The 26,120-nt window shown below is 32.8% G+C and overlaps 1 protein-coding gene across 2 annotated transcripts in view; it reads left to right on the top strand.

Annotated features, from left to right (window-relative positions):
* The window catches only part of PDCD10 (programmed cell death 10), a 42,028-nt gene extending 16,494 nt beyond the window's left edge, over window positions 1-25,534 (top strand). For both annotated transcript variants that reach the window (XM_006910804.3, XM_006910805.3), the window contains exons 2-8: window positions 124-338; window positions 8,302-8,355; window positions 14,418-14,535; window positions 15,812-15,938; window positions 21,300-21,378; window positions 21,680-21,762; window positions 24,473-25,534. In XM_006910804.3, coding sequence (XP_006910866.1) covers window positions 243-338; window positions 8,302-8,355; window positions 14,418-14,535; window positions 15,812-15,938; window positions 21,300-21,378; window positions 21,680-21,762; window positions 24,473-24,554 — 639 coding nt within the window. In that variant the 5' untranslated portion in view covers window positions 124-242 and the 3' untranslated portion in view covers window positions 24,555-25,534. The remainder of the gene's footprint in view (window positions 1-123; window positions 339-8,301; window positions 8,356-14,417; window positions 14,536-15,811; window positions 15,939-21,299; window positions 21,379-21,679; window positions 21,763-24,472) is intronic.
* Window positions 25,535-26,120: the final 586 nt, after the last annotated feature.

Here is a 26,120-nt window from a genome sequence, read left to right as displayed (position 1 = left end):
CAAGTAAGGTGTATTAACACATCAGCTTTTCAAAAGATAGAGAATCTACTTTGGGAAAGAAAATTATTGTTTGTAGTTTCCCCTTAATATAATAAATCACTGTTCTTTCTCCCCTTTAACCAGGTCAGTATATGTTTTGTGCCCTATTTTTTTACCACATACAAAAAAGAGAAGAAATCCTGCAGTGAATGAAGATTCCTCTGCATTTTAGCACTGCTTTTTCTACTGTAGTTGGCTTTTGAATGAGGATGACAATGGAAGAGATGAAGAATGAAGCTGAGACCACTTCCATGGTTTCTATGCCCCTCTATGCAGTCATGTATCCTGTGTTTAATGAGGTAAGTGGATAAACATTTCCTCATGTGATCTCAGCAGTTCCTTAACGCCTACTTCATTTATTCATTTCTTTGTTTCTTTATATAACAAATACTGACATAAATGAACTCCATCTATGTATTAGGCATTGTGCCAGGCCTGAACATAAAACAATGGGGGAAAACTCCAGATATAGTGCTCCCTTTCTGGTGATTTTACTGTAGTAGGAGAGATAGACATTTAAAAAAAGGATTATAAATAATTAGATAAATGAAAAATTATGGTCAGTGCTAGGAAATTGAAAGAAAACAGGTGGGACCTATTTTAGGGATCAAGGCAGGCCTTACTGAAGAAAAGACATGCTAAGATCTGAAAGGAAGAAATAAGAGTTAGACAGTTGAAATGTTGGGAATAAGTACATTTTAGGTAGCCGGAAGAGCAGGCACAAAAATATGCTAATGAGTTATAGTCAGTAATGGCAAATATTTAAACTGATAAGTGAAAGATACAAGTATTTTGTATTTAGAGAGGATGTAGTTGCTTTTTTTATTTGAGAAATTTTGGAGGACTTAATACTATCAATACATTTTTGGTTTTTCATTTAAATTAATAACATGCTAGGGTATATAGAGAATTCTAGAGCTAGAAGTTCCTTAAAAACATAATCACTCCCTTCCTTTTAATGGTAAAAGGGGGTTCCTCAGGTCCTGATACATGAAATTATTTTCCTGAAATTACCTAGGACTAAAATCTAGGACTCCAGATCCAGTGGCTTCAGGCTTTTTGTCTATTTAATTTTTTTTTTTAATTATTATTTTACTAATTTAATTGAATTATAAAGCTATCAGTGCCATTAACCTTATTATTGCTGCTATACCCTGGAAGCCCTCACCATTTCCAATAGCTTTTTATTTTGTTAAATATTTATATTAGAGTAAGACTGTGGGTTTCAAAACTATTTCTCCCACATTATTAGGTTTAATAATGTATTTGATGTATTTTATGGTCTTATGTCTTAGGGACAATAGAGAGTGATTCATCCTCTTCAACTCGAAATTCACAGACTTAGTTTCCATTTCAGATCTATGTTTTGGAACTTCAAACACTATCTATTAAATAGTTAGTTTCAGTGACCATAGAAGAAAACCCAAAACTGTGACTTGGGTAAAATTTCTCTTACATAAAAAATTTTAGAGGTAAGTTGTCCAGGGCTAGTATCATGGCACAGTATCATCAGAAACTCAGGTTCCTTCCTTCTGTTTCATCATGCTAGTCCTTGCCTTCCATTATCAAGGACACTTCAGCATGTGAGGTAGCTGCTGAAGCTCCAGTCAGCATGTCCTGAGTTGTTTCCTGGACGGGGCAAAAAATGGAACCAGGGACTGGGGTGTTACTTGGTCTTTTGACCAACCTCACCTAGCTGCAAAGGAAGTAGGGAAATTTAAAAGTTTTGTTACTAAAGAGGAAGTAAGTAGGAGGCATCTTTTGAAAAACCCGTCCCTGTTATACTACTACCATGGTAGCATTGGAGGCACTCTTATGCCTGGTTATACCCATCTCTGGCAGCCACAGCCAACACTCTAGTAATGAATTCCACTATTTTTTTTTAATACTTTACCCTTTGGTTGCAAGAATAGAGTTATTGTTAGAAGCAAGTGCTTCAGTTCTGTTTAATAAATATTTACTAAATGCCAGCTATTTATTTTCTGAGTACTTTGCTAGGGTCTGGAGATACGGAGAAAAGAAGTCAATATACCTCTTCTGAAGAATCACAGGGAACACAGATGTTTAAGCAAATAAATGAATTATCCTTGTACTAAGTCTTAGGTAAGGAGACAGTCACTAAAAGCTAATAAGTAATCTATCATGACAATTAGCGTTTGGAATTCTCAGATACTTCAAGAACCATTATGACAGTGCCTCCCAGAGGTGCTCCCTCTTTTCATATCTGTAGGCTAACTCTAAAGCTAACTCAATAGGCTATTGGGCCAAATTGTTTGGAGGTATATTTTATATTTATTTATCTGGTGTTTTGAGTCTTTTCTTGAAGAGAGGGCGAATACATTGCAGAGCTTCAATTTGATCCTCTAGTTAACGAAGAGGAATCAGAAAAGCTTTTCTAACAGTTTGAGTGATCTTTTCCTACATATGGAAAATGAATTTTATTTGAATCCTGACTTTGGAAAATATTTATAGAGGATGTGGGTTAAAATGAACTGTTCAGATTAATACCGATACATTTTTCTGATTTATTCACATATAAGGAAAATTAACCTGAAAGAAGAAAAAGAAATGGCTTGAATGGACTAGTAAATCTCTTTCAAAAGGCGGTGATTCTCTCCACATGAGATCTGAAAACATACGTGGATTTAATGGGCCCAGAATTAGAACATGTTGCTAAATGATTTATAGTCGGTTTAAGACCTAATTGTTAGAATTGAAATTTGAAAATGAAATGACTGGATGTGGCAGACTGAGAGATAGTACATTACATTGTCAGGGTCTGTAATTCTCAAATTGAATTTAGTGATCTAACCTCATAGTATCAAGCTTTTTTAAAAAATTATTTCTGTCATGTATTTAAAAAAGAGTACTTTGCTTTTAGGAATAGTGGCAGTAGGAGGCATCTTTTATAGCAGTGAAATCTAGGGTTTGGTTTAGGAGTGGAGTTAAATAATTACTGTGCCTTTAAATGTGAAGTGTTTGGTTAAAAATAAAAAAATACTAGCCTTGTTCCCTGACATTCCAGTGTTTCAATGTAACATCTTAGATAAGATACCTAATCAGTTAAACATTGATATTTAACTATAGTTCAGACATGGATTTTCTATAAATCGAGTAGGAAATTAGTTAGCTTGGTTCTGTTTTTCTGTGTTGTGCATATTTAAAGATAAAATGGTTATCAAATTAATGTGACAGAAAGTAGCACCGCATTAGGGATGAACGTTTTACTCTGAAGCTAAACAATTCACTAAATTTTGTCCACAGTGCATTGTAAGAGTTAAAAAACATGCATTCTCACCTTAACATTACATCCATAATAGTAATGATGGTGGTGTAGAAGTCATCTTGTAGAACAGATTTTTAGATAGTAGGACATTCTTACACCTGAGGAAATTTTAGTACTCCAGCAAACTCAAAAAGCAAAGTTATTTATGGCATTCTGGGATCTTGATGCTTACTAAACTTAATGAGGCTATGCCAAGATAGCTGAAGGAGTAGGCTTCTTGTTTAATCAGCTGCTACAGAGTTCAGAGTCCAAGTATACTGCATGTGTTGTAAATGTACTGTGAAATAAGTCTCCCGGTTGCGTTATGGAATGAGTTTATAGACACCTCGTGCTGAGTGTTAGGTCAGGTTCTCTGGTACTGTATTATTTATACTAATTCTTCATATATGGAGGGAGATATATGGTTCAGTTCTTCATTTTAGGAAAATACATACCATGTGTCCTTTTTCCTATGACTTTTTGGAGGAATTGTTCTAAGGCGAAACAGTTAACAAAGAATTAGGTATTTTGTGACAGAAATAACAATTTTGCAAACAAATATAAATGTTAGATCACCAGACGTTTATCTGCTTGTTTATTAATCACACAGGTGGTTCTTCTGCGTAGGTAATAAGTATCATTCTGTTCAGAAGCATCCGAAGCAACTATTTCTACTCTTAGCAGAATATGCAGCTCTTAATTTTTCCCAATAAGCAGATGAATCCTGGGAATACTTCTCCAATTTACCTACCTATTTATTCCTTTTTTTCTTCTAGTGAAAAAAAAATTAATCCCCAAATTTTGAGCATAGTACACATACTTTTCCATCTTCCACAGTGAAGGCATGGGTTTTACCTGCAATCCCACCATCCAGAAGTGATCATAGTTAATATTTCCTTTTGAATTGCTGCTCTGTCACTTACTAGGCTATATAATCTTGTCGTAGTTCTCTTCTCTGTAAAATGAAGATAAACAATAATTCTCACTCTGTGAAATAAATGAGTGCTTATATTATAGTGTTTAGAATAGTACCAGGCATGTAGTGTTAGCTGATATTGTTAAGGAGTCTTCCATGCAATTTTCTGACAAAATTGTGGTCATACCCTAGAGTTTTGCAAACTTGTAGGCAATGATTTAATTGAATATTTTTATACTAGTTAGGTGAGTTTGCTTACCTTTTTGCCAGACAATGTGAACAATCAGGAACTGATTCTTTTAAAAATATTTTTAAATCACAAATGATTGCATTTGCTTTCTCTTTGGCAGCACAAAAGTTAATAGGTAGCTCTTGATTCCACCTACTTCTATTCTGGCTTCTTTTTTTTTCTTGACCTTAGTTACCTATTCTCATTTGAGTCATAAGAGGTGTGTGTACCTGGAGTTTTAATTCACGTGACTTAGCCCAGTTTAGTTCCTTTTAAAGAGTAGAATCAGTAATCTTTTGTGGGGTGGGGGTAGGAGGGGGAAGGGATGTCAGCATGGCAAATCATGCCTGATTTTGAGGAAGCAAGATTTGTAGATAATTCAGAATCAGCTAATATAATTAGTTTAACCTTAAAAAAAGACTCGAAAGATTTTAATGCAAGACTTTAAAACTTGAGCAACCAAATGGTTAAATGGATTTTTTTTTTTAATTATGGGTTTAAGAAACTTACTCAATATGAGAAAATAAAGTATACGAATGAACTGAGGGAGGAAATAATAAATGAGTTCTCTATGGATTCAGAATTATGTGTTAACTTTTAAAGTATTTTTATTAACAATCCAGAAAGTTAAATTTGACAAGTTTGTTAGTTAATAATAAGTGCTCACGAAAGCTGTCAAGAATAAGTTGCAGGAGGAGCTCACAAATGGGCAGAACATGAGGTCAGGGTAAGACCTAATGTTAGCCTCGCTATCATTTCCCTTCAAATGTACTTCATCAGGCACTTTTCCTTCTCTTTTAGATGAGCTGAGACATTATATACCCTTTTCTCTCTGATTTTCTTTTCCTTTTACTGACATGGAAGTCCCATATGGGGGAGGCCCAAAGAGTGCCTCTTTTTTGGGAGGCCCAAAGAGTGTCCCAGTATCCATTAATGCAAGGTGTAATCATGTTTCCTCTTCCTCCTTTGGACTCAAAATATGGTGTGTATATTATCAAGTACAACTAAAAATGATTGCATTGTCTCTTTAAACATTTCTCAGCCAAAGACTGTTATCCCAAAAGCTTAAAAAAAAAAATGCTGGAATCATTAGTAAAAGTATTGGAAACAAAACAGATATTCTTGTCTGTTGTAAACTTAATAAAACCATTAGCCACCCCCCCACCCCCACCCCTGTTACATCCTTGAAGAAACCCATAAATTGGAGAACTGCCAAGGGAGATTTTAAGAGGCCATACTCTTCAAGGACCAGTTCAAATCTCACCTTCATAACGACTTTTCTTTGTTTCAACTGACAGCGATTCCATTAATTTCCACGTAGCTGCTTACTTAATTTGATCTTCTGGGGTTCTAGGACTGAAATCTGTTTATATGTCTCTGACTTCCTTACACCTGGTAGAAACTCAGGAATTTGTTGGTTCTTAAGTAGTTGAAGAGGATAGACTCCAGCCTGGAAAGTGTGAGTAGAGAAAGGTGGGATAGCATTAGTGGCTTGTGCATGGGATTTGGAGTCAGACAGATCTGGTATGAATCCTGTCTCTGTACTTACTAGCTGTTTAACATTTGCATAAATTTATGCAAACTGAGTTTCTTCTATAAAATGGAGGTAATGATAGCTAGTTACAGATTTATTTTGAGGATTAGAGATGCTCCCTATAAAAATGATAAAATCTATAATTGGTGTTTAATAAAATGGTAGCTGTATTAGAATAACACCAGAATCCCAATACTCTCATGAAAGATACTGCTAAGAAGAATATGGTTTTGTTATGAAATCACATATCACAAGTGAGAGGCCTAAAATAGAAGCATTTTTTAATAGAGAAGCTAAAAACACATCTTGCTGCCTAAGTATTACAGGCAGAAATTAAAGATTCAAGAGCCCATGGGTAATAAACCCTAGTGGGCTATTGCAAGATGTATGGGTATGTAACATATCCCAGAATGACTCCCAGCAGAGTTCTAGTTCTGGTGAGGTACTTCGTAGCTCACAGATTTGATTTAGAATGTTATGTCTGACCTCCTCTTTTCTTAAGTACACATATGTAAACTTAATCTTGAAATCTGGAAATGTTGACATCCATCTTGGCTAATTTTGAGTTCTTTACTGACTTTCTGGGCCTCTTTTACTTGCTTTGACCCTTTTACATTATCAGTCATGGCTCCACACAATGAGTTAATGCTAATTAAAGGGCATGTCAGACCTTTGACTTACTGAAAGAGGTCAGAGCTGTATAAACCCAAATAAGGAAATCATTTCCCATCAGGGTAGAAGCATTCATCCTATCTGTCTGCCTCTGCTTCCCTTGCACAACAAGAACTGGAGATCAGAAGAGCTGGATTGTTATTTTAATCTTCAGTAATATTCATTATAATTAAATGAATTCTGGGGAGAAGGAAAATTTTCATTTTTGGAAACATAACCTTTGTTAATTTTATAAACTTGTATAGTTGCTTTTTTCCTTTATTTGCCTACCTGGTCCCCTTGTGTCTTTCCTTTTACCTTCTAAGGCAATGTTAGATTTTACAAGATTTGTAAAAGCCAAGTTAAATACTGAATCTAATGGTTTATTGTTTACTTTTGGAGATAAATTATTTATCTTGGCAGATTTTGTTGCCCTTGCCTGCACTTAAGGTGAATAATTGGTAGGGAGATAAGGTTCTTGACATTTCTGTCTCATTTAGAAAATAAATTCATTTAAAGTGTTAGAGATTCCTTAGATGTGTGTGTGTGTGTATGTGTGTTTATAAAGGAGAACACATTTTCATTGCCTCAAGGAATTGAAAGGAGTATTTGTTACATAATGTGATATATTTTCATAAGGTTTTTGTAGACATTTTATACTTAGACAAAAACCTATAAAGGTTATATGTAATGCTTTTGAACATTTAATATTGTTTCTAATAATAAATACATTGAGTTTTATTGAGTTAACTGACCTAATTCTTAAGGACCAAAGAAATCTGAATTTAACTGAGGCTTGTTATTTTAAGTTTGGCAGTTAACTGTTCAACAAATGGGGTTTTTTGTTTGTTTGTTTGTTTGTTTGTTTAATGAAATTGTATGCCTTCTTTGGCTTACTGGAAAATGAATTATGTCTAATAAGGACATTTATATTTCAAAATTATAAACCTTAACATATTTGATATAAAAATTAAAACACTTGGATTGAACTTTTGATACAGAATTGAGGTAACCATTTTTTAATCCTGTTAGAGGACAGATAAAAGCGTCTCTGGAATCCGGATGATCCACAGTCTTCAGTTTGAGTATCAGACAAACCTTTTATCAGCAGTATTTGCTAATTAATAGCAAATAGACTAATCTCAGTTTAATCCCTGCCTGAGGGGATTGAAAAACAATTATAAAAAGAGAGAATAAGGTAGTAAATACAAAGAATCTTAAATAATAAATGTTTTCTTTGTGATCATCATTTTGTATTCAGTATACACATCACACACATACACACAATTTGCCATGAATTTGCAACAGAGCATTGAGAGTTACTCTTGAACCTTCCCTATTTTCAATAATTAAAGTAAATATGTTTATTCTTTCTGTAGGTACTTATATTATTTTGTATCTTAAAATAAAATTACCTTTAAGGTAGAGTGTTTCTTGTTTTAAAAAAGGAATAAGTAAAGAACTGATACACATATCTTAAGTTTTCATAGTTTCTAATGAAAATTTTAGATAGTCTATTTGAAGAAATATGGTGATTTAGAATCATTAGCAAGTATTTGTTAAATGAATGATGGGTATATCAATGTGAGAACTATAGATGGAATTTCAGAAATATTGCTTTTTCTAAGAAAATTGATATTAATAATGATTTAAAATTTTTATTGCAGCTAGAACGAGTAAATCTCTCTGCAGCTCAGACACTGAGAGCAGCTTTCATTAAGGTGAGGCACCAATAATTTATTATTATTATTAAAATATATATAAATCTAAACCACCTGATAATTACCAGTTTTCCTTTCAGCAGAAACCCTTTCAGCCATCTTGTGCCTGTTTTAGTGTACTCCGTAAAGCTTAAAACACATCCAAAAGTGAGCTTGGAACATGTGCTCTTTCTATAACATTCATCTTTTTGTCACTTTTTGATTTTGAAACTGACTTTTGGAGTGTTCTCTCTTTACTTTAGAATATATTTTTTAAATCCTTTTTATTTGACTTGTTAAAAACTTTTGTAAAATTATAACTCAAAAAGATTTTCTTCATATTGTTCCATAAGTATAAAACAGTGTTTTCGCATGGGAAAATAAGACCTCTGTGTACATCAGATTAAGGATACTTTGAGAATATACAGCTTAGTAACTCAGAATGAAATTTTTTTATTGTCTTTAGACCTTAGATGTTCAGTTGATAATCACTAGCCACGCGTTGCTATTGCACACTAAAAATATGGCTACTTCGAATTGAGTTGTACTCCAAGCATAAAATATACACTGAGTTTCAAAGATAGTTCAAGAAAAAGAATGTAAAATAACTCAGTAATAAGTATTTCATATTGATTGCATGTTGAAAAGATAATACTTTTGATTATAACATTTTTTTACTTTTTTAGTGGGGCTACTAGAAAATTTAAAATTACATAGGCTCGTATTTGTTTCTTGCATTTTATTTCTATTGGATGGCCCTACACCACCTACTGGGTGCATTCTTTCATATAAAACACTATCCACCCCCCACCCCCAAATACATATCAGAGAGCCCAAAACTTTAATTTGTATTTCCTTTTTGTGTATTTGTTTCCATCAATAGCTAAACCAACTTATTTAGGTAAAGCATTTTAATGTTTAAATCTGGAATAAATTTATAGTTGAGTGTCACTGGAGTTGAAACTATAAATCCATCCAGCTTGATTTCTTTTTATGGCAAAGAGTAGTTTATAGATACCACTCTTAAATAGTAGCATAGGTCATGTCACTAGACATCTCTTACCACAAGAAATTACATTGTATATGTTGGATTGGAACTATTTTGATGTGTTTAATATTCTTCCGTATAGTTCCTGTGTACTCTTGCATACTAGCTTCTTTAAAATACATCCTGCCAAATCATTGGGTTAATGAAGAGAATCAACAAAGCAATATCATCATGTTTTGTTTTTTTTTTCTTTCCTTCTTTGAGTATCACTGTGGTTTGGAATGGTGTATTTGGTCATTAGGGCAGCATACTGGGGACTATTTAAAGCATCTTTGTGAGCAGAGAAGAGAAAGAAAGTGAAGTGTTAATACAATGTGTATTGATAAGGCAAAAGTCAGTTTTTTAGCTTTTCTGATACCAAGAATAGAGAAATTTCTCCTGTGTGTCTTGATAAGTCAGACCCTATCTGAAGTAGTAGATTGCATAGTCAAAGACATTTATAAAAGAGATAAAATAAGGAATTTCATGAAGCCTTTTCTTGTAATATCCTTATATATAAGCTGATGTTTTAACACTGAAAGACAATTAAAAAGCAAGCAATTTGTTTAAAGTATGTGGCTTTGGAAGAGCTGACTTGATGCATGGGAAAGTTTTGCTATACTTAGCATTGATTCTTAATTGAGGGCAATTGAAGTTATTTTGGAGAAAAACATTAGTTTTACATTGATTTATTATTAATTATTTTTAATTTGTTAAATTTCAAATTAAATTAAAGGAGGGCATGTATTAGAAAGATGATTTTTGTGTTTTTTAAACTTATTTGAAAAATTGAAAAACCTCACCCAGCCATATATCTGTATGTATGTGCATATTTCCAGTTCTTAGGCCACAACAACAGTGATAGTTATCGAGCTTTAATATCTATTTTTGTTATGTGGAGAAAAAGGATTAAAATTATTTTTTTCAAGATAAAATAATGCTAGTAAATATTGTCTTTTAAGATCTCTATTCTGCTTTTGATTCATTTCCCCCTCTGTGAGGTTCTGATAGGTTGTACAGTTGACAAGCACTGATCCACCATAGTGGGTATTACTACCCCTCGGGATAGTTATCTCTCACAGTTGGATTCTTCATAACAGTTGGACACCCATAGAGTTTGGGGTTTTATTATGGGGGAAAACTCAGTTCCTGCAAGTGTTGGGAAGGCGGCCGGGATATGGGGAGTTACATATATCTGGAGATACATAGATTCTCTGATTTAAGGTTAAAACTATTTATTTTGCCTGATTCATTTGGTAAATTTAAAGTTTTTAAAATAAATACCTTAACTAAAGCTACAGCCAGAAAATACTAAGACGACTGTTCTCAAAACTATGCTGAGGCACCCTGAGGCCTCAAAGCAATCTCAGGGATGTCATGAAATATTTTAAAATTTGAAGGAACACAGTGGGACCCAACATCTGGTTAACATTGAACTACCAGCTTGAGGTAGTTTGCAGTTTCAACATATTTGCTTGGGCTACATTCTTTTCAATGGTGTCATGTTTTTGTTAGCTGGACATTTGGCCATTGCTATGATAAAAAAGTAAGTACTACAAGAAAATCAATGTACAACAGGAAATGAGAGTGGAAGGATCCAATCTAATTCCAACATTTGAGAAATTGGGCAGCACCTAGCAGGTGCACAGATTTCATTAATAAGTAATCATGTTTATTTAAGAATTAAATAAAATAGTTTTCTTTCAATTTGTGTGTTTTTTAAAGGCTACTAAATTCTTAGGACATAAGTACGTATTAACTTGTTTGAACCTAACTGCTTTATACACAGCTCTGTTAGGTATTTTGGCACTAAGAACACTGAACTGAGAAAGTCAGGGACCTCTGTAAGATTTCTGTAATGTTCCAGCTTTGGCATTTTGGGACTCCAGACCATCTTGATATTAAAAACTTTGTTCTCAGGCTTTCAGCTTTTAATTCTTTTAGCACCTTAATATAATTTAATCAGAGAGAGAGTGTTTTCTGCTGACATTGTCTAGAACACAAAGAATGCTCCCCTGCTCCCCAAGATAATGTATTATGTAGGTAGATTTAATGCTACTTAGAGAATATAAACCAGTTATCAGATACTGGCTTATTTAAATAGTATACTGTATGTAATTTTAAGGCAGTTCACCAAATTAATAAAGTTTATACCATCTTAAGCCATATTCCCACAGCTTTTCTTTTAAAGGCAACTTTTTTAAAAAAAATAAGTTCTAAAATTTTATAAGTTTTTAAATTTTGCACCATTGTGAATAGTGTGATGAAATTTCACACTGTCCTGCTCAGTCCCATTTGGGAAATGAATCATGTTTTTGTCCAGTGTATCCAGGCTGTATGTGCTCCCTGCTTGTGAGTCACTTAGTAACCGTTTTGATTATCAGGTCAGCTGCTGTGGTATTGCATTGCTTGGTTTCAAGCAACCCTTTTTTGACTTAATAGTGGACCTGAAGCTCCAGAGTAGTGACACTGGCAATTAGAATGTACCGAAGAGAAGCCATCAAGTGCTTCTTTTAAGTGAAAATGTGAAAGTTCTCGACTTAACAAGGAAAGAAAAACAAAATAAGCTGAAGTTACTAAGATCTATGGGTAGGTACAGATCTTCTATTCATGAAATCGGGAAGAGGGAAAGAAATTCATGCAAGTTTGCTGTCGCAGCTCATACTGCAAAAGTTAGGGCCACACTGGATAATAAGTGTTTAGTTAAGATGGAAAGTCATTAAATTTTGAAGTGGAAGACATGAGCAGAAAACGTTCCAAATAATGACGAAAACATGTTGCGCCAGAAAGCGTTTAGCCTATATGAAGACGCCAGCAAAGGAACCCCTGGAACAAGTGACACCAAAATGTTTACTGCACGTAAGGGATGGTTACAATAAGATATTTTAAAAGAGATACCACGTTCACATAACTATTAACAGTATTTTATTATAATTTTTCTATTGTTGGTCTTCTACTATGCCTAAATTATAAATTAAACTTTATCATAGATACGTATGTATAGGAAAAAACATAGTACAGGGATTGACCTCACAATTTTATGACTTAGAATGGTGCGAAAGCTGTATGCATTCAGTAGAAACCATACTTGGAATTTTGAACTTTGGTCTTTTCCTGCGCTGGGAGTATGCAGTACAATACTCATGATGCTGGGCAGTGGCAGCGAGCTGCAGCTCCCAGTCAGGTACTCAATTGTGGGGATAAACAACTCATACTCTACAGTGTAATATGTTGCCAGTGTTTTCTGAATACTGTGGGTTGAGCATGTTTAAGGTAACCTCTATTTACGCTGTGTTCAGTTGGTTGGTGTATAAAATGCACTTTTTGACAGGATATTTTTAATTTATAATGGGCTTATAGGGACATGACCCCACTGAAAGTTGAGGAGTATCTGTATATATATATATATATGGTTTGGTGCCATCCAAGGTTTCAGGCATCCACGTGTGGGGTGGGTAGATCTTGGATCAGTCCCCTGTAGATAAAGGGGGACCACTGTTAAATGGAATTCAATCAGGACACACTTTATTGTTACTAATCATCTATTGAAATGATTTCCCTGAATAACATTGGACAACAATTAAAATGATCTCAGGATTGAGATAAATGCGTGCATTTATTTTCCCATTTCATTTCAAAACCTTTTAGTTTTTGATATTGAAATCTAATGAGAAACAAGATGTTATAATGGAAAAAGCAATAGGAACAGAAAAAAGCTGGACCTGCAGTGATACCAGAATGGACTTGAAAAGGCAGAAGTTAAATGTTCTTGACACATAAGAAAACAAATAGATTGCCATCTGATTAAAAATTGTTTTTATTTTCTGTTTAATATCAGCAAAAAAGATAGGAAATCATCAGCATGATAATTAAAATTGGGAAGCACTCTAAAAGAAACAAACTTATTGGAGTGCGATTATAATTTTTTTTTTAAATTTTAGTGTGCGATTATAAAATTAGAGTGTGATTATAAAATTTTTAAAAATAATAAAATGAGTCAAAATTACTTGGGGAAACCAAAATCTTAAAAATTAACTTCGATAAACTCAGAACTCTATATCAGTCTTAAAATGACTAGAAGATTTTAGTGCCCTAGGGAGTAACATAGAACCAATGCAAAATCATTAGTGAAATGAGCTCAGGAAGTAGTAAAAGGATTAATGATGTTCTCAAAACTAGTGAAGGGAATATTCTTGCTACAGAAATAAAATAGAAACAAAATCATTGCATGGGAAAGTATTTAAGAGATTACATAGCTTCTATAAAACTTGCAAAAGAAATCCTGTTTGGGGTTTTTTTTGTTTGTTTTTCCTGACATTCTGTTAATTTAAAAGCAATACTGATAGAATTCTGCAGAATACTGATAAGATGAGTAATTGCTTGATCCTGAAGCTGAAAGAGTAGCTAATGAATGAGTGAAACACGAGGAATTTTTTAGGTCAGTTGAAACCATTCTGTCCAATACTATAATGGCGGATACCTGGCGTTAGTCAAAACTCATAGAAAGGTATAAGACAGAGTGAACTCTAATATAAATGTGTACTTTGGTTAACAATAATGTATCAGTATTGATTCATCAGCTGTAATAAAGTACCACACTAAATCTAAATGTGAACTATAAGGAGAAACTGAGCAGAGAGGAGAAAGAAGTATGGGAGTTCTCTGTACTGTCTTCTCAATTTTCTGTAAACCTAAAATTGCTCTAAAAAAATGAAAAGCAAAAATCTTCAAGTGCATTTAAACTCCTAAAAGAGTTATTGATGGATTACCAAAATACATGTTTATATCTTTACACTTGCAAGACAGTGTAAAGAAGTAGGAAGTATTAAGTATTTTATGTTCAAATGGAAAATGGGACCGTGGCTGTCATAAGATGTTACCGATACACAAGCTATAACAAAACATAACTAAATTCATCATCACATCTGCTTTACAAAGATTTCTGCCCTTATAAGTTGAGCAGTCTAAGAAGTTCCCAACAGGTTCTAAACAATTGTTTGCTTTTGAAATTCTGATTTAGTTTCTGTATTTCAAACTAGCTTTCTCTTTCTTACAGGCTGAAAAAGAAAATCCAGGACTCACACAAGACATCATCATGAAAATTTTAGAGAAAAAAAGTGTAGAGGTTAACTTCACAGAGTCCCTTCTTCGCATGGCAGCTGATGATGTAGAAGGTAATCAGAGTCTTGTTTAGCTTTCTTAAGTTGTTGAAGAGCACTACTTCTAAATCTTTATTATTTGACAAAAGGGCTACCTCCTCTTTTTTCCCCTCCTCCTCCTCTTCTTCCTTATTGTTATTACTGTGATGATAGTGGGGAAAAAACTACAAAATAGAAAAGTAGTTCTTGATTTTTGTTTTATATCTGTCAGATTTAATTACTTGAACTAGAATGTTTGTTTATGTTGTACACTTTGATTTTTTTTTCCTATTAATGTTTGATGAGTTCTGTTTTCACCAAAAGATAAGCTCTGTGGAATAGTTATTTAATTTTTTGTTGGCTTATCTGCAAATAGCAGTTTGAAAGTAATAAAGTTTTTTTAACATTAGCATATTTTTTTCAAGCACTGAATTCAGAGAACAATATAATAACCATCTTTCTCAATTTTTGCTTTTTTAAATAATTAGAAATGAGTTTTACTTTAGTAGACGTTTTCCCACTAATGTAGAAAAACATACAGGTATAATTTCCCATGTTTATTAAGGGAGAACAAAGGTAAATATTTTAACTGCTTCCATAACTTATAAGAAAGTCCTCATCATTCCAGACATAAGCATTCCCAACCTGTTAGGCCAGGTTGTATTGATTGGTAGAATTGTAATGTTTCCATGTTTACAGTGAATCTGTCAGTAACCTTTTTTGCCTCTGCCAGGTTTGATTGAACTTTCCAAAATTGCTATTCTTTGGTCTCAACTCTTGTGTTGGATTTATGATGACATTTTTGTTTTTAATTGAGATTTTGAATGTGCTGAGGATTTTAGTAGGTTGTTTAGTAGGTGGTTTGCTGTAATGAACCACTGTATATTCAATAAAGAGGTTTTTGTTCAATTCATCTTCCCATTGGCAGATACATATTGCCATTGTATTCATAATTATTTGTTATAATGTCATCACTTTAAGGTTTCTTTGTGAAATGTAGCTTCAGAGGCCTGATAAATTTGATTAAAATTCCCTTTTAATTTTACTTATTTATGTTTTAAGATTTCATGGGCTTTCCATTTACTCCAAATTGAAAATGTTCATCTGCTTTTTACTTGGTAGGAACCCTGTTACTATTACCAAACTAAGTTGAACTCTAACCTAAAACATTCCACTTTGCAACTTCCTAATTATCTGGCCTTTCTTCTCCCAGCCCCATTTTCCTCACCATTTTGACCAAAAATGAAAATTCTTAGATTTGAATTTGACAGGGAGTTTCATGATGCTTTTTATTATGTATTTATTTTATCAGAGTATATGATTGAACGACCAGAACCAGAATTCCAGGACCTAAACGAAAAGGCACGAGCACTTAAACAAATTCTCAGTAAGATCCCAGATGAGATCAATGACAGAGTGAGGTTTCTGCAGACAATCAAGTAAGCAACTTTTTGTTTTGGTTCTTTTTCTCTAAATTACTTCAAAGGAACCACTTTTTCTAGATGTTTTATTTTGGTATGACATTAATGTTAAATTAAAATATTAATTTGAAATTAAAAATTTAGAATTTTCAATTACTTTTTAATTAATTGCTAAGCTGTGGCATTTGACTTTGTAGTACAGTGACTTTTTTTAGAATGTTTAATTTTAAAACAGCGAATGAAATGTACATATACTGAAATATAGTTTAAACTACATAAAAATAGAAAAACGTAAATGTCATATTAAAGTGAATAGAGAAGTTGGATAAGTTATAAGGATTGATAACAAAAAATAGCCATAATCGTTTTTATTTCAGAAATGGCACAAGTCACTAGGATAAGTAATGTAGTCTTCATGAATAATGTTTTCTAATACTGACCAAGTTGTGAAGCTCCAAATTCTTGCCTTTGGGATACAGATTTAAAAAGACTAAAAAAATGTGTGGGGCCAAGAGGCTGGGCTGTTGAGAAGGACAGTCCTAGAACAGTGGTTCTCAAACCACGGGCGCTCTCCTCAAGGGTGAGAGGGTGCAGAAATGAGGGAGGAACTGCAAACATAATTTCTTGATGAATAGTTTTAAACTAAAAAGTCTGATAATTTTCTTCAGTTTCAATGGGTGGAAAACAAATCTGGGAATAATTGTAGTGGCATTATTAATTATAGCCTTTTTAGTGAAACCACAAGTAGAAATTGCTAGAAAGGAAAGATTTAGTACAATTATTTTTTCTGGAAGGGGTTGCATCATACATCATATCTTTAAAGAACTTAGGGAGGCTCACTTGGAATAAATATTAACATTAATTTCTCAGAAATAGTATTCTTTGTAATTCGTGTTGCAAAATGCTATTTTAGCTAGTTTGGGCACATACTTTGAGTGATATAGAGGGAGGAGTATGTCCCATTTTAGAAAACGATTCGTGATGGGTACCCACCCAGCTATCAAGGTAGCCCTCTTCTTTCTGGCCCCCTAATTAAGGACCAGGAAGTATGATAAAGGCTTCATGTGATAAAGACTAGCCACAGTTTGTGCCTCAGGGGACAAAACCCTAAGGTAAATATTTTACCTTCATTGAAAAGCCCCAACTTTCTTTAACTATTTTTAATACATGAAAAAGGAAGATAGTCAACTATTTATGAATTTTTATTTTTAGTTTGGTGTAAAGTAAACATGTTTGACCCATAAAAGAATAAATTGTCAGTGATCTCAAACAGCTGTTTAAACAACTTATTTCCAGATTTTTCAAATAATTTTTAAATGTTTTGGTGATCTATACTACATTTTAATGAAGATTTAATTTTTAAAATATTATTTTAAAAATAATATTTGTAGCAAATTTTGCTTCAGACCATTGAAATGTAGAGGTTTACAGAATCAATGTCATCTTAATAATATTAATCACATATAGAACTTATGTGCTCAAGCACTTTTTAAAGCACTTTCTATACATATTAACTTACTACAACACCCTGTAACAGATGAGGAAATTGAGGCAAAAGAAATTAACTTTCCCAAGGTGACAGAGCTGGTAAGTTGGTAGAGCTTGATTTGAATCCAAGGAGACTCTACTGCTTCCCAAGCAGATATATAATGTTGATCTAATCTGGTAATTGAAAAAAAGTTTCTGCTGTTTGGAAGAAATGTGATAAAGGACATTTTACATAGAATGCCAGTAGTTAAGAGGGAGAACAGTATTGTGGTTGGGGTAGAAATGATTGTCCCAGAGCCCTCACTCATTTTGTTGCTTCGACTCCCGTACTCCCTGCTAGGGAGTCCTGAAGCACCTCTGTAACTAAACCCAGTGTGGTCCTAGAGTGGTACAGTTTGGAATCCACTTTATAAACAACCACGTTTTAATTATAAGGACGTTGAAGTCAAGAGCCTAGAGTCTTATCCATAGTCATTAACAGAGGCTGAATTAGAGTCTTATCTCTTACTTATGGATCAGTAATAATGTTTCAATTTTGATTTCTAGAGAGTACTCAGCACAACTGAATTAAGGTTATTGGCAATTAAAATTTATTTTTTAAAGTTTTAGGAGGGCTCATGTGCCATGGAAAGTTTGTTGATAATATATATTACTTCTGAAACTAAAATTCAACAGTGTATGAATTAGCATACATGGCTAAAGGTGTAATTATTTGTATTACTGATATAGATAGATTTTGATACATATTATTACCACTGTTTAAAAAATTAGTGGATAAAATTGAATCAATAAAAAATGGCTTATCTTTTAGGCACATATTGTACAGTTACTATTTTTCTTTATAGTATTTTACTTTCTCATATTTAAGGTAGTTATCCTCTTCATTTATTTAGGTAATAATTTTCAATAAGCATGTATTGAATACCTGTTATACCAAGTAATGTACATGATGTTATAGGTTATATTAAAGTAGGAAAAAGATTCCTGTCGGCCAAGAATTATCCAGATATTTTTGTATCTATTAGCAGACCTACGCTTGATTCTCCGTTCCAATATTTAACTATGTGACCTAGGATAAATAAGTTGCTTACCTTCTGTGATTCTAGTTTCTGCCTGTGTAGATGAGAGTAATAGTTGTGAGATTTGAAAGAAATGATGTACATAAAGTGCCTAGCACAGAGCCTAGCATACACTCACAGCACATACTACCATTGTGAAATAAGATTTTATTTTCACCTCTTTCTGTGGAGTTGATTAGGAAAAATGATCTAGCAAACATATTTTAAAGTACTTGTGATTAATGGGTGTTTTCTGTTTGACTACATTTGAACTCCTGCAAATATTTTATAAAATTAATTCATAGGATTCTTTAAAAGTCTGATACATTCCAATTAAAGGATGACTAGTGGAGACTTGTGATTTAATAGACCAGAAAGCTATGCATTTATCTATTTACTCATTATAATCTGCATTTGCATATTTATAAGCAAAAATTTGCCAGGGTTCGGTTTTCATGATAGCTTCAGATTAGCTTTTCCAGAGGTGTCCAGTCTAGACCAAACTAAACATACAGTGTAAGAATTTCCTTCCTTTAGATTATTTGCATAAACATATACAAATCTGGATAACAACTAGAAGCTCTAATTGTTCCATGTAATTTTTTGATAAGATGTACATTTACATTTCATCAAATGCTGATCGTCCTCTCTTTCAGTGTGTCTTGTCTTTCAAAGTTCTCCACTAAATAGCTGTAGATTGCTAAAATTCTTTCCTATTATACCCATACAGTACATCCCTTATCACAGAATCTATTAACTCCAATATATAATTACCCTATAGTTATTTTACCCTTAAGTTTTGCCTAGTTCTTTATCTATTTAATGGAAGTATTTCGTGTATGGGTGTGTGTGCATGTGTGTGCACGCATGTGTGCACAGGCACATGCTGCTATTTCCTCTTGTAGGAAACAAACCCTCAGGTATTTTACTGATGTAATTTAGTTTCCTCGATGTCATAAATGAAAACTGTACAGACAGATGACATAATATTTGACGTAAATGGCTGTAGATTGTTTTAGAAAAGGCCAGGCCTAGGGATAAACAGTCTTGGTCTTTATAAAGCTCTGTGGCAAATAATGTATCAGACCTTAGCTGTAGGCTCTGAGTTCCCAGACAGTGGTTTCCAAGCCTAGTTTATCAGCAGAATCACCCGAGAAGCTTTCTTTTTTTGTACAGACCGATTCCCAGTATTTATTAGTAAGCTTGGAATACTGTTTACTAAACCCCTCTTATGTATAAACAGGTAACTGTCTGATCAGTGTGTAATTTGCTCCTTTATATTCCATTTTAAATAGGCTTATTGTGCATTTGAAGAATCATCCATATTCAGAGATTTGACATTTTTTTGTTGAAATTGTAGTTTTTTCCATGTAATAGGATGGTCGTATGACACCATTTTATTAAGCAGAAGTGGTCTTGGCATCTGTCACAGCAATACAGGATTCAGCTAGCTTGAAACCATACATGAAAGGAACAATTATATAATTTAAAACTGTTATTACTAAACTAGAGGCAAAAAAAAAGTGGACAGATGTTATTTCTGTGTAAAATTCTTTTGTCTTATTTGAATATTTAATGTTTTAATATTTCAGCCTGATATCAATGTTTGACATTCAGGAGGTAATAGTTAAATATTTACTGAAATATTTAATAAAAATGGCATTTCTTTTGTATTTTTATACAAAAATCCTGCCTAATTGTAATTTTTAGAATTTTTGCATATTTATTTACTAGAAATATGCTGTGAAACACACATACACATGCACACAGAAATCTGGACAGTGAGCTTTTAAAAAAAAAAATAGTAAATCTGTGAAATACTATAGGTACAAATAATTAAAATCTGACATTTTCTGACTTAAAGTCAGTAATAAAAATGTTTGGGATGGTCTGAATTTATGTTTTACTAATTCATATTTTCACACTTGCATTTGAACAGCAAAAGTTTTTGTAACAATAGCTAAGAGAATGGATGTGAAAAAGAAGGCTTGCCTTAGAAAGTGTGAGATTATATGAAAATGCAGAATTATGTTGAATTTGACATGAAAAAATTGCTATAAAGTTAGAACATAGAAATTGAAAAGAGACTAGATATAAATGAGAAGAAAAGTTCAGAAAAAAATGATGCATGGATAGAAAGACTAACTCAAATGCAGATTACAGATTTCTTTCTCTCTTTAGAAATGGAAAGAACATATTGATGTATATACGTATAGCAAAGGGTGATTGCTGGAAAGGTTAAGGTAGAAGAATTTTCTCTCCTAGAAATTTAAATATGTTTTCCAAAGGAAATAGTGACAGCAAAGGTTTGGAAGGATTGTTAGATAGAAGGTAAGTGTGTCTTGAGAAGAGCTATCTTCGAGGAGGAAATATTTTAAACATCACACTCGTAGGTATGTAACTTAAAGTGTTGGTAAATTCAAAAATGAGTTACATGTAATAGCAAAATTTCATATAATTGTTCATGAGATAGCAAAAGTAGAGAATATGGTGACTTGAATTTAGATTTAAAGGAAAGGAAAGGAAAAATCATAACTAGAAAAGATGAGAGGCAGAGATATATTCTTATAAATTTAGGTTAATGCTGAATGAAATATTGCTGATTTGCGGAAGCTGATGCTGGGGAATGTTTGGTCAGCAGTGCAAACAGTGCAAGAGAAGTAAGGAAGGTACAGGCTAAAACACCCCACTCAACCAGCCAGTCAGACATTTGCGCTTGATGTGGGGTTTGTATTGTAATTAACAATATTGATTAGTAATTCTTAAATATATGTATACAAACTTCTTTAAACGTAACTTATTTTAAGAAGATTCTTTTTTCCTTACCCAACAGGGATATAGCTAGTGCAATAAAAGAACTTCTTGATACAGTGAATAATGTCTTCAAGAAATATCAATACCAGAACCGCAGGGTAAGTTTAGTAGAAGCCTAGACGTTGGTTTACAACTAGTTGTTTTATTGTATTGAAGACTAAGATGATGTGAACTAAGATGGTTTGATTATTGGGAATAGTTTTGTATCATTAACCACGAGGTTTGTTTTTATTTAAATATGTTGTTACATATGTTTAAGTAAACACTCCTAAAAATGCTCATCTGTAATATAAAGTCCATTCCATGTTCTGTGTAATCTCCTATCTTTGATGTTTTGGCTTTTGTGTTATTTCTCTTTTTTTATTTAGAATTTTTTTTTCTTATATTTGATGTCTGTAGGCACTTGAACACCAAAAGAAAGAATTTGTAAAGTACTCCAAAAGTTTCAGTGATACTCTGAAAACCTATTTTAAAGATGGCAAGTAAGTACTGTTATTTATCATCTTTCTCTTTTAAAGTTGCATAAATGATATGGCTTACATGATAGTAAAACTATATAAATTAAACTCTTTTACTGAATTGTTAATACTCAAGCCAACTTCTAACTAAGGTAGACTACTAAAAGTAGAGTGAATGTTTGATTAGCCAGCCATGATTAGTCTAGAACAGTATTTGGCATACTTTTCTGAAAAAGGCTCAATAGCAGATATTTTGACTTGGGCTTGTTGCATCTGCTGGCTTTACTTCTGCTGTTGTGCAAAAAAGCAGCTGTAAAATGATGTGGAAAGAAGTGGGCGTTATGGCCATATTCTAATAAAACTTTATAGACATTGAAATTTGAATTTTGTATAATTTTCAACTGTCATGTAATATTCTTTTGATGTTATTATTTTTTGTTTTTTACCATTTAAAAATGTAAAAGTATTCGTAGCTTGCAGGTGACACAGAAACGAGGTGAGATTTGACTTACTAGCCTAGGTTGCCGACCCCTGAAGCGACCCCTCAAATTTGATTATCATCAGACTTACCTGCAGGTCTTGTTAAAACGTAAATTGCTTTTGGGTTCCACCCCCAGGGTCTCTTACTTTTTATGTCTAAGGTGAGCCCAAGAATTTTCATTTATTTAGAAGTTTCCAGATGATGCTGGTGCTATAGATCTGTTGTGAACTGCTATGCTGAAGTTAAAACACTGGTTCTCAATCCTATTTGCACATCAGGTTCTCACGGGTTAAGTTTTTTAAAATCTCAGTGCCGTGGTCTCACCTTCAGAGATTCTGATTCATTTGGCTTAGAGTGGGGCCAAAGTTTAGGTGTTTTGTAAAAGTGCTCCAGGTGATTTTAAAGTGCTGCAAAGGTTGTGATTCATTATCCTGGAAGGAGAGAGACTTTCACAGTTTTATTCTGTAGGACAGGTAGTATACTTAAAAGGTAAATTGGACATTATTTTTAAATATACATACAGTTGGCTGTAGAATACTCCAGAAACCAAGAAAATTTATGTGTCTTTTTACATATATATACATACACACACATATAACTTATAAGCTGATGCAGAGGCCTTGTCTTCAGTGGCGTCATACCTTATAGAGAATTCTTTCTATGTCAAGTACAATGTTAGGAATTTTGTTGACAAAACCATTTCTAAGAGCTTAAAGTCAGAAAAAATGAATAGTGCTTATCTCAACTTTAATTATCAGGGGCCTCTGACAGCCTATCCTACTACCATTGAAGTTTTAAGATCCCTATGTCCATGTCAAACTTATTATAATAACATTTTAAATAATATAATACATTAGAATGGTTTATTTTTTTTTAAAGTTATTTTTAACAGTTCAAACACATTGACATATTTACATTTATATTATGAATTAAAGATACTGAGCTAAAGCATTAATGGTTTTGTGTTGTTCCATGCTACTATTCAGGATGTCTAGGAGAAATGTTCCTTGAGGACTTAGTTTAATAAGTTGGCAGGTGTGTTCCAAAGATAAAGATATTTGTTTTACCTTGATCTCCTCTGTGAAGCCCAAATAACCAAAAACACATTAAAAGAATAATTTACATGATGAGATCATTATTTCTGATTTTAATTAAGAACTATATGAAATAAACACATCGAAAGGCAGAAATTAATTTAAATTTAAAGCCTAATTTTCATTAATCTGGAATTATTTACTTTCACTTTTGTTTGCACATTTGAATCACTTGGGTTCAGTATTTAAAAATTCCAGTGCCTTGGACCCAATGTTATTTTTAACTATTCAAACAGGCATATGGATTATCCAGGATTCCTGCAACTACATTTTCTCCATTCAGCAGCTTTTTAAAATTACAATTATTTGCGTGTGAATAATGTGCCATGAGTCTTGTACCTGTTTTCCCAAACTGAAAATTATTACTAGAGCCTGATCTTTGAGTTTATTTTTCAAAAGAGGGATAAATTTGCATTGATTTAACTAATTCTTCCTGATACATCTTTTTTGAGAAATGTCTAGGATGAAGATAAAATCTTTAGCTGTACTACTAAGCAACTGAAAATGCCACACAGTGGGACCAGGGTATCACCTCTATGCTCTGGTCACATGAAGATGGACTAATAGGAAATGTACAGCACAATGTAATTTTTAAACACATATTTTTATATATTGTCAATCTCAGAATGTTGAAACTACATGATCATTTTGTTTTAAAAGTAGCTTAGAATTCTCAAAAAAAAATTTTTGAAAGAAGGTAAGAGATTGGCATGAAATATATTTGTAATAATTACCTTATTCTTAAATACTTATGATGCCTATTGGTGTATAGATTTTGACTGAGTCTAATACTCTAACAGATTTTATTTTGGTAACTTCCGTGAAACCACAGGTGGAGACTACATTTGAATCCTTTTGACCAGTTATTTGTTCGACCTATAAATGAGCCCTGATAGTTCAGGTGCCACCTATCCTTAGCAGCCCACCAACACCTAATTGCCAGCCACTAGGGGCCAGTAATTCCAAGATAGTTTCAAATGGTTGAGGACTGTTCAATTCCAATCTGTAATTAAAGTTACGATACTCAGTACTAACTTACATTTTTTTTCTAAATTGATTTTGTTGCTACTGTTAGTAGATGGCACGAAGCATAAATATTTTTAAAGGATGAATTTTGGTGATAAAAGTAATGCTTTTTTTTTTTCTTTTTTCCAAACAGGGCAATAAATGTGTTCATAAGTGCCAACCGACTAATTCATCAAACCAACTTGATACTTCAGACCTTCAAAACTGTGGCCTGAAAGTTGTATATGTTGAGAGATGTACTTCTCAGTGGCAGTATTGAACTGCCTTTATCTGTAAATTTTAAAGTTTGACTGTATAAATTATCAGTCCCTCCTGCAGGGACCTAATCCAGGATGTTAAATGGGATTATTGCCATCTTACACCATATTTTTGTAAAATGTAGCTTAATCATAATCTCACACTGAAGATTTTGCATCACTTTTGCTATTATCATTCTTTTAAGAATTATAAGCCAAAAGAATTTACGCCTTAATGTGTCATTATGTAACATTCCTTAAAAGAATTGTAAATATTGGTGTTTGTTTCTGACATTTTAACTTGAAAGCGATATGCTGCAAGATAATGTATTTAACAATATTTGGTGGCAAATATTCAATAAATAGTTTACATCTGTTAAACATTTCTTTACTTGAAAAAAATGGATACATATATATGAATATATATATATATAAAATCAGAAGACTAAGGCAACTTGGGGTAATGTCTAAAGAACTTCTAATGGGAGCGTATTAGCAATTTATCAGATAATAAAGCAGCAAGAATTTTTATTTTTTTTTGTCCTTAATCACTGGGCAAAACCTAGTCAATGGAAATATTTTTGCTAGTTATTATATGTGGGATATTGACTATTTTTCCAGCCTGTTTTGAGAAAAGTGGGAGAGATGGCAATTTATAGTGTCTTCACACTGTAATGCCTCTTTTTGAACTCTATGACAATGTAAAATTAAAACTTTCTGGTATGCTAGGCCCTAATAAACTTTGCACCTTTTTTCCAAAAATAGCCACAACTAATAGTAATTTGAAACTATACCAATGCATGAGTTTAAAATTGTCATGAGTGTTAATATTAGATACACTCTTTAAATACATGTAATTTTGTTTCACCGTAAAGAAGTTTTAAGGAAATTATGTATCAAGTATTCATGTTAAGTAATTTTATTTTTCAATAATGATAAAATAAAGGGAAAAATTAGAATTTGTTTATCTTTTATAAAGGTTTTAAACGTTCAACTAAATTTCTATTGGCAATATAAATTTTTTTGCTGTAATACAATCTAGTTACTTTTAAAACTTTTTTCTCCATTTTTAAAAATAGATTTTTAAAGAATTACTATCATTGGCAACATAAAATTGTCTTGGTAGATGTAAACAGGAAATATTTGGAAAGAAGCAAAAAGGCAATAGACAGTTGGATGAAATCTCATAATTTATGGACATTTTGCTGAATCGACTTTTTTTTCCTCTAAGATGCATCGCTGGTAAAACATAGAATTGGTGATCTTGATACTATTTATTTTTAACATAAACGTATTTTCTCTTGAAAGTAGATGGACGGTTATTTGCAAAATAGACTTATGAGTATATGAAAAATGTAATTTTTTTTGAGCATCAGACTTTTCTGACATAGCCTGGTACTATCTTTTCTCCTGTCGTTTTTACCTCCTTAACAGAACGCATCATTTACCAGCTGTGCCCCAACTCAACTGTTTTTATAAAACTTCTGTCTTCTCACTTTGTTATGTAATATCCCTTGTTTCCATTTTTATGAAGTTTACCTCCAG

The sequence above is a fragment of the Pteropus alecto genome, unplaced genomic scaffold (assembly GCF_000325575.1).
Source record: "Pteropus alecto unplaced genomic scaffold, ASM32557v1 scaffold33, whole genome shotgun sequence".
Classification (NCBI taxonomy): Eukaryota; Metazoa; Chordata; class Mammalia; order Chiroptera; family Pteropodidae; genus Pteropus; species Pteropus alecto.
This window is presented reverse-complemented; position numbering and strand designations above follow the sequence as displayed.